The 9,265-nt window shown below is 61.2% G+C and overlaps 1 protein-coding gene across 1 annotated transcript; it reads left to right on the top strand.

Moving 5' to 3' along the window:
* The first annotated feature begins 698 nt into the window (after positions 1-698).
* LHX5 (LIM homeobox 5) lies at positions 699-8,852 on the top strand. The gene is made up of 5 exons (XM_003419281.1): positions 699-871; positions 2,884-3,107; positions 3,744-4,021; positions 4,717-4,882; positions 8,485-8,852. Exons 1-5 carry the CDS (start codon positions 699-701, stop codon positions 8,850-8,852), a joined length of 1,209 nt encoding a protein of 402 aa, XP_003419329.1.
* Positions 8,853-9,265: the final 413 nt, after the last annotated feature.

Below are 9,265 nucleotides of genomic sequence, written 5' to 3'. Positions count from 1 at the left end.
CTAGGCCTTAGAACCCCGGCCCCAAAATACTAGCAAGGCGAGAGAGAAGAGAGACGCCGTTTTCGGATCCCGCGGCCCCCACCCCCCCGCCCCAAAATGAAAGGTAAATACTTACTTAGCGTCCGCACCAGGTACAAGCTAATATTCAACAATACTGATGCCTTGTTGTTTTTGCTCTGTTCGGACCACAACGCTGTAGCCAATTTAGATATGCTATAAATTTAAGAGGTTGCCATGGCCACGGCGTGCCCATTGGCCGCCGGGCCCCCTACGTGCCTCGCGACGTCACCAAATCTGAATAAGGATGCGCGAATTAGGCGGCGGCCAGACAAAGATGAGGATCCGGACCGCTTGAAAGTGGGGGAAAGTGCCGGCGCCTCCGCCACCGGGGAAAGCCGCTCCGCAGCGCCGAAGCAGCAGCCGCACGAAACACCTTGGGGAGCCCAGAATAAGCGCCGGGGCGTGCGGCCCGGGCATGAGACTGTGAACGCCATCCCTCCCCACCCGCCCACCCCCAGGCAGCCCAGCTCCAGGCCAGCGATCGCATCAGGACTTGGCCGGCACAGTCTTGGTCCGGAGCGGACTTGCCCGCCGGCGGCCGAGGCCCAAGGCGGAGAGCAGCGGCGGGGCCGGGGGAGCCCGAGGAACGGGGGCCCAAAGGGAGGGCAAGGCGGCCCAAGCCGCCCGGGCGCGGGGCTATGATGGTGCACTGTGCCGGGTGCGAGCGGCCCATCCTCGACCGCTTTCTGCTGAACGTGCTGGACCGCGCGTGGCACATCAAATGCGTTCAGTGCTGCGAGTGCAAGACCAATCTTTCGGAGAAGTGCTTCTCGCGCGAGGGCAAGCTCTACTGCAAAAATGACTTCTTCAGGTAAGAGGCCACCCGCCCTGCTGCCTGCGCGCCCGCCCTGCGAGCGATCTCGGGGGCGCTGGGGAAGGGAGACCAGGAAACCCAGCCTAGCTCCCGGACTCGCCGCCAGCTTACAGGAGGAGCGGGGCAGCGCACTGCCCTCCTCCTGGCCTCCAGTGGAGCCCGGGTGGAGGAAGAAGGACGCTGCCTTTGCTGCCTCTTACTGGGACCTCCAGGCTGGGCTCCCAGCACTGGTTGGGCAGCGAGAGGACGCACCCTGACAAACTTACTCTCCAGCGGTCTCTGCCGTTCCCAGAGGCTGTGACCCCAGGACAGAAGCTTCCAGCCCCGTCCCTGGGAGGAGAAGGATTTTTGCTGGAGTTAGGGGAGGCTGGAGGCTTCTCTACCTGGCAGAGTGCTGTCAGCCCAGAGGCTGCCCTTCTAGCAGGCCGGGGCCCCAGATCCCCCTCTGAACACAAACAGAAACTTCCCAGGCCTAGAGGGGGCCCAGCCAGGAAGGGCTCCCCTGGTGATGGGGGAGGAAAGCTTTCCCACCTGGCTCTCCCACCCCATTCAACTTATTTTCTCCCATGTAGCAAAATACAAACAAAACTGGGGTTGAGAATCAGGACCTCTGGTCCGGGGCTGTCACCTGCTCACCCCTTCCAGGGCAGATCGCCTCTCTGAACCTCAGTTTCCCCAGCTGGGAAATATCAAGGTAAATCCCAGAAGGTTGTGGGGTTTCAGCAGCTCAGCCTGGCCTACCCCAGCCATCGCCCAGCGCGGGCTTTGTGAGTGCGAATTCCGGACGGTGGGGCGGGGGGGATGGTTAACACCGGGGAGAAAGGCAGCCTGGTGGCCTCGGTGGCTCAGCACTGGGGACTTTGAATAGGAGAAAATGTCAGCCTTGCCTTTACACGTGTAAACTCCCCGGCCTAAGAGGCCCAATGCCCCTAAAGTGGCGGTGCTTGCAAAGAGCCTAATGATTTTTGATAAGGTGCATATGGCCAATTACGCTGCTGGATAAGGCCAAAAGTGACTTATGGCTTCTAATGCCCTCACTACATCAACGTCACCCAAATTCACCCTGTTTAGAGACATGGTTGGGAGTAGATGTGGGTCCCTGAGTCCTGGGCCCTCCAATATGCTCTGAACCAGTTCCTAATGCCATCTGCACCACTCATTCTAGGAGAAGCCAGCTTTCCCCAGGCACTCAAGGAAGAAAGAAAAGAAATGAGACCAGGAATGGGGAAATGGCGGGGTGTGTGTGTGTGTGTGTGTGTGTGTGTGTGTGTTATGGGATCCTGGGTCTTAGCCATACAGGGTGGAGAATTGCTGTCTGTTCACATCCCTCCCCCCTCCCAATGCCTTCCAGAGCCAGAGGCTTTGGGGGTAGGGACTCAGCCCCTGCTTTCCAGAACACCCCCCTGCCAGCCCTGCTGTCCACAGGTCCCAGAGTGCGATTGGAAGCCTCCCTCTGGGCACTGGGAATCACTGGGAGATTCCGTCCTGCCCGATCAGCCCGGCTCAGCAGATAGCTCCCTACCTGACTCAGAGGTGGGCCCAGCCAGGCAATTTGGCCCTACCTAGGCCAGGACAGGCTGGGAGAAGGTCTCTCTGGTTCCCAGTAAAGCCAGATGACACAGATGTCTGAACCTGGCCTGCCTGGCTTAAAATCCTTCCTGGTCTCCAGAGCCAAGGCTGCTGTACTGGGCTAGCAGAAAGTGAGGAGCAGGAGCATCTTGGGGTGCTGTGTGCCCTCTGCCTAGCTGAAGCCTTCACCCATTGCTCCCCCTTTTGAGTCCCGGTGGAGAACGAATAAACCCCGGCGAAGTGTACCAGTCCCAAGAGCAGCCCAGGACATTTGCTTGTCTCACGGACTCTGGCCAGGGAGGCAGGACTGGGGTCCCACTGGACAGATATGGAAATGGAGGCTTTTTGGGAGCCAGGGCGTGTGGGAAGGGGTCAGGGGTTCAGAGAACCGGACCTGGGAACCTGCGCTGCAGTGAGTGACGGCTGCGTTGTGTCCGCAGGCGCTTCGGCACCAAGTGTGCGGGCTGCGCACAAGGCATCTCACCGAGCGACCTGGTGCGGAAGGCCCGCAGCAAAGTCTTCCACCTCAACTGCTTCACCTGCATGGTCTGCAACAAGCAGCTGTCCACGGGCGAGGAGCTCTACGTCATCGACGAGAACAAGTTCGTGTGCAAGGACGACTACCTGAGCTCATCCAGCCTCAAGGAGGGCAGCCTCAACTCAGGTACGTGAACCTGCACCCCTCCAGCCCTTTGTCACCTTCCTTACCAAGAGCGCTCCCATCAGGTTCACCATCAGGCAGTTCTAGGACAAGGGGAGGCTGGGGAGGCAGCAGCATTACCTGGGAACCGGGAGCCTCCAGCTCTTCCCTGCCCCCATCTAATTCAGAAGCCTTTTCCAGCTTGCTCCCTCCTCCCTCAATTTGGATTTCCATAGCCCCTCAATTTCCCTTTCCGCAGTCATTTGAGCTCCCAGTAATTTTTAGCTGCTCTGGGATGGCTCTAATTGAGATCTGGAGGAGAGGAGGGAGTGGAGGATTTGAGGCCCCGGGGGCATCTGTCCCCTCCTTTCCTCCACAAGAAGGCGGGGTTCTTCAGAGGGCGTGACTCCCCCTCTTACTCGGGAAGTCCCCCTCTTACTCGGGAGGTGCTGAGAGGGCTTGAGAAGGGCACTTCCGACGGCCCAGCCCGGCCTGCACGGGAGGGGAGTGCCGGGCCCCTGGGGGAGGGGCTGTTGCCACGTTTGGGAGGGAACCTGCCCCGCTGGCGGTGGCCTGGGCGGGTGGAACTGGTGGCTGGCTTGGAAAGGCCTCCGGCCGCCACTGATACTATTGTCCCCTTCCCGCTCCGTCTGCCCTCAGTGTCATCCTGTACGGACCGCAGTTTGTCCCCGGACCTCCAGGACCCACTCCAGGACGACCCCAAGGAAACGGACAACTCGACTTCGTCCGACAAGGAGACAGCCAACAACGAGAACGAAGAGCAGAACTCCGGCACCAAGCGGCGCGGCCCGCGCACCACGATCAAAGCCAAGCAGCTGGAGACGCTCAAGGCCGCCTTCGCCGCCACGCCCAAGCCTACGCGCCACATTCGCGAGCAGCTGGCGCAGGAGACCGGCCTCAACATGCGTGTCATTCAGGTGCGGCCCCGTCCAGCTATCTTCCCCAGCCCCACGCACCCGGGAGCTGGGAGGCCGGGAGGAGCCTCCCCCCAGCCTTCTTGGCTAAGGGTTCTCCGAGCTCGGGTCTCGGGTGCAGACCGTGCGCCCGAGGTCGCGGACAGCTGAGCAAACTGGCCCAAAGATAGGGGCCTAGCCCTACTGGCCTCCTGGCGCGTGATCTTGGGCCTGTCCCCTCGCCTTTCTAAATTCCCTCCCCTCTCCCATTCAAGGAGAGTTTTAAGCCTCTCTGGGGTCCAGAACCCCTCTCTTCCCCATCTTCCTAGCAGAGAAAAAGGCAGTGTTCTTCATATGCCCCCAGCCCTGCGCCAGATTTGTCGACAGACAGACGGCCAGAGCCCGGCTCAGGAGCCGAGGGGCCAAGGCAGAGCCCGGCCTGGGCGGAAGGCCTTTATAAAGCCGTCAGGCCGCAGGCGGGCGGAGGACCAGGAAACCCAAGTCTTTATGAGTCGCCCCACGGGTCCGCGAAATCCTTCACCCTTGGCTAGTTCGCAGAGGCCCCTCCCCAGGCCTCCTGGCCTAATCCGGCCCGGCCCCCGCCTCGGGGGAGCCCTGATGCGGAGGAGGGGCTTGGACCCAGAGGGAGCGGCTCAGGCAGGGAGGGGAGGGAAGGTCACCCCCGACCCGGGAGTTTATAGCCCCCTCCTCTGTTCCAGGTGTGGTTCCAGAACCGACGGTCCAAAGAACGCCGGATGAAACAGCTGAGCGCCCTGGGCGCCCGGAGACACGCCTTCTTCCGGAGTCCTCGGCGCATGCGTCCGCTGGGTGGCCGCTTGGACGAGTCTGAAATGTTGGGGTCCACTCCGTACACCTACTACGGAGGTAAGGAGCCCCTTGGAACGCGCTGCCCCACACCTCGGCCGGCGCATTCTAGAGAGTGAGGACGCAGAGCCGGTATCTGTGCGCTCTCAGCCGCCCAGAGATCCATCCCACTTGCCCCAGACACAAGAAGATACAAATCCACACAGGACACACTGTAATGAACAGAGCTTAACAGACACACAGGCACACACCCGCAGAAGCCTCCTGGACACGAAATTAGACACGTGGACTCACCCGTACAGAGACACGCACAGGTAAACACACAGGATAATACAGTGATGCACACAGTCACCCACGCTCACATGCAGAGACCTCAGGGACACACATCTAGACACACTATCACACACAGGTACACTCCACACAGGTACACCTGCTGATAGACACAGGGGCTCACACAGGCTCATACTCCCACACACTACACGGAGGCACACACTCACAAATCCACTTGCAAGCATGCCCCCGCCGGACATACAGCGGTCCTGCTGCTGCAGCTGCTGCCTTTACTGGCTCACCAGGTGTCCTTGGCACAGCTGGGCACATGCACTGGAGGGTGGCTCCAGGGCTTGGATGGGGGTCTGGAGTCACCGGGGGTGCTTGCTCACTAGCTTCAAAGACAAGCCACTCCATTCCCGCTGTGGGGACGCTGCGCACAGTTCAGGCACTATCAGCCCAGATGCCAGCAGTTGCTCTGGGCAGGACTCCCGCCGGCTTTCCGACCCGAAGTACTAGGGGTCATCGGGGCTGCGCCAACACCAGATGTCCCCCTCCCTCTTTGGGGCTGGGGAGGGCGAGGAGTTGAGTTTGCAAAGAAGAATCCCGCGGCGGTGTTACCCGGCTCAGGCCTAGAATGAGCTTTCAGCTAGGTCACCCCTCCTCTTCCTCCCTCCTCTTCTCCTTTTCCTATGTCTTCTCTATATCCCTCGTGATCGCTAGGCAACCTGTCCAGACTCCTCCGACCCCACTTTTAGAGACCCATTGCCCCCCCCCCCACAGCTGCACTACCTCACCATCCACCTAGAGCCATGGACCCAAGGAAGGACCCTTGTGAATTTGGGGAGCAACCACGGGTGCTGATGCCTAAGAGGGGTCTGCTTCTGAGTGGCCTTGCCCCTATCCCCTGGCACAGACCTGCACAGGGCTTAGTCTCCCAGTTTGGGGAGAGGTGATTTCTCTTGGAAAGGAGGTGGAGGGAAGGAGCAAGGCGCCTAGCCAGCCCAGGAGGGACTGTTAGAGGACTCCCAGGCCTGGAGATTCAGGGCTGCAGCCCTGGCCAGTCCCCTAGAAATTGTGGTCAAGGTGTGCGTTTGTTTTTTCTGGGGAGAAGCCCTGCGGGTGGCAGGACCGAGTTTAGGGGGATGCAGCCTCCTAGCCCAGGACTGCAGAGATGGTGGGTGTATCCTCTGGGGTCTCTACTCACTGGCTCTCTCCACCTAGCTTGCCTCCTTCCGCCTAAATAGCGATCCGCACCGGGAAGCTGTGGGGGCGGTTCCGGCCCGGAATTTTTCCCCGCCTGGGTAATTAACCAAGGTCTCCCCGAGGACCAGCTCGCCCCCCACCAATAATGCCTCCTCTCCGTGCGCGCCTGCTGGATAGGTTGGGGGTCTGGACTGTTCCTGCCATGCGGGCCCCCCTTTCCCTGGAATGGGGGGCAGGATCCCTCTCTCCCCTCACCCCCGGTCCCCAGCGAGGCGGCCCCGCCTAATCCGCGCTGGGAGATCCCGGCGGCGGCGACCGGCAGCGGGCGAGAAAGGGGCCGGGCGGCGGGGCCGGCGGCTCCCCGTGGGAGCGCGGACAAAGCCCCAGCTGCGGCTTTTGTGCCCTTTTCAGACGGCGTTTGTTCCAATTACCTCCGGCCCGTCCGCCATATGGGCGGAGGCGGTGAGCCCGGCGCCGGGGCCACGGCCCTCGCAGGCTGGACGGCTCGTTGCGGGCGCGGGCGTCGCCAATCCCGCCCCTTTGGGGCCCCAAATTCGCCGCTCCCCGGCCTTCCCCTTCCCTTTCCAAGAGAATGGAATTTGTGATTTTAAAAAAGTAATCGGAGACCGTTTTAACTGGTGCCTGAACTGTCCGCAAACCGCGCCTCCAGGCCCCCTTCTCAGTTTGAACTGATTTCAGGGTTTGGAGTATGAAGGGAGTGGTGGGTGGCGTCTGGAACTCTCCTGGGTGACCGAGACCCGAGGATTGAGCAGGGGGCGTGGGCGTACAGAGGAGAGATCTTGGCTTCCGCGCGCTGGTTTTCCCGCGTAGGAAGCGGGTTATTACCCGAGCCAGCTACAAGGTGGGAGGAGGGCAGAGAGTTGAAGTCATTTATTGAGGCAGGGCGGGAGTGTAACGAGGCATCTCCTGCTCCCCTGAATTTGTGGGCAAAAACGCACATCTGTAAGTTTTTTGGGGGAGAGAGAACGTAGCTGTCACCAGATTCTCAAAGGGTCCACTGTTCTTAAATGGATCAGAACCAGGGTACCCTGGCAAACCCACCCGGGTGAGACCAAAGGCCTTCCTCCTCCTCTCTCCCAAGCCGCTGAGGCTCAGCTTCCCTGTTCCTGGCCCGGCCAGGCGGGTGAAAAGGGACGGACCGGCGTTCACGTCCTTGGCTGGGCAGGGCGGGCAGAGGGCAGCGCCGGGTTGGTGGGGTGCAGGGGACCTAGGAGAGGGCGCGCGGAGGCCGCTCGGCGAGCTTGGCGTCCAGGTTTCATCTCCTCATCCCCTTCGACCCGCCCGCCAGCACCTCCTCCGCGCTCGGGCTCCGCCACCATCCCAGCTTCTCCCTCCCCAGTCCTTCGCTGCCCCGCGGGCCATCTCGAGCTCTGGTGTCTGTTCACCCGGCCAGACCCGCCCTGCGCCTCTCCCGGCCTCTTGGCCATCTCATCGCTGGCGGACTCTCTTGCCAGTCTCGCTGGTTCACTCTTTCCTGGCCTCTGGGCGCATCTGTCTCTCTGGACCTTCTTTCTCACTCCTGAGTTCTCGTGGTGCACCCTGGTTTTTTTTGCCGTGTCCCTTAAGGCGGCTTCCTCCTGCCGCTCATCTACTCTGCTGTCTCCATCTGTCTCCAATCTCCCATCTCTCTCTGTCTCCCATCTCTGCCATGGACTCCGTGTCTCTGGGTCCCTCCTGTCTCCTGGCCTCCCACCCCTCGGCATTGGGGCCTCCTCCCTGCCTGTCCTCTTGGCTTCCCTTAGCTCTGCATTCTGCCTGTCTCTCATTGTCTCTGTCTCTTATCCTTTTTGTAGCTCTCGCTCTGATTCTGGGAAACTGGACACCTTCACTGTCTCTGGTGTCTCCTACTGTCTCTGTCTCTCGGTGGCTACCTGTGTGTCTCCCTCTCTCTGAATCTCTCCTGTCTCTGTGTCTGGCAGTCTGTGAGTCTCTTGCCGTCCTGTTATCTCTCACTCTCTCTCTCCTCAGCATTACCCCTCGCTCTGTGTCCTCCACTGTCCTGAGGGGCTCGGGTCTCTATCTAACCTCCAGAGCCCATTAACGCCCTCTCCTCTGCCCCCCTGACCTCCTCTGGGTGTCTCTGGCCCCCGGTCCCCCATCCCGTGCCTCCCTGCTGACTTTGGCGGCTCTGATTTCTCCCTGTCTCTCCTCCTCCCCTTCTGCAGACTACCAAGGCGACTACTACGGGCCGGGAGGCAACTACGACTTCTTCGCGCATGGCCCGCCTTCGCAGGCGCAGTCCCCGGCCGACTCGAGCTTCCTGGCCGCCTCCGGGCCCGGCTCGACGCCCCTGGGCGCGCTGGAGCCGCCGCTCGCAGGCCCGCACGCCGCCGACAACCCCAGGTTCACCGACATGATCTCGCACCCGGACACGCCGAGCCCGGAGCCGGGCCTGCCGGGCGCGCTGCACCCCATGCCCGGCGAAGTCTTCAGCGGCGGGCCCAGCCCGCCCTTCCCCATGAGCGGCACCAGCGGCTACAGCGGACCCCTGTCACACCCCAACCCCGAGCTCAATGAGGCCGCCGTTTGGTAAGGCCGCTGGGCGGGCCCCGGGACGCAGCCGCCAGAAACCAAAACGCCAGCCGCCTGGTTCTCTCTCGGGTCCGCACTCAACCGGCAGCTGCTCCTCGGCTGGGTGCGGGGAAGAGGGGGACCGACCCGGCAGCCGCGAGCAATTTCTTGGCACCAAAGTCAATACTCCAGAGGGTCAAGAGATTTCCAGCACGCTCTAGACTTCCCCGGACCCCCACCCACCCACCCACCACCTCTTTAGACTAAGAGAGGTTGAGGCCAAGGGGCCGAGATGCTGTTTTTCCCTCCGCATTTGGTAATCATATTTCTTACTCTGCTTTCCCCGTCTTTAAAGAAGCGAAGATAAGAAAAGAGAGATTGAAAGAGAGAGAAAGGAAAGGTAGCGAGATGAGAAAGAGAGAGATGGGGGGGGGA

This window comes from Loxodonta africana, chromosome 19 (genome assembly GCF_030014295.1).
Source record: "Loxodonta africana isolate mLoxAfr1 chromosome 19, mLoxAfr1.hap2, whole genome shotgun sequence".
Lineage (NCBI taxonomy): Eukaryota > Metazoa > Chordata > Mammalia > Proboscidea > Elephantidae > Loxodonta > Loxodonta africana.
The sequence above is the reverse complement of the archived record's forward strand: the minus strand, read 5'-3'. Positions and strand labels throughout refer to the sequence as shown.

Coding starts and splice junctions, on each gene's coding strand:
- LHX5 (XM_003419281.1), top strand. CDS start 699: ATGATGGTGCACTGTGCCGGGTGCGAGCGGCCCATCCTCGACCGCTTT. Junction 3,108..3,743: donor GGAGGGCAGCCTCAACTCAG/GTACGTGAACCT, acceptor GTCTGCCCTCAG/TGTCATCCTGTACGGACCGC. Junction 4,022..4,716: donor TCAACATGCGTGTCATTCAG/GTGCGGCCCCGT, acceptor CCTCTGTTCCAG/GTGTGGTTCCAGAACCGACG.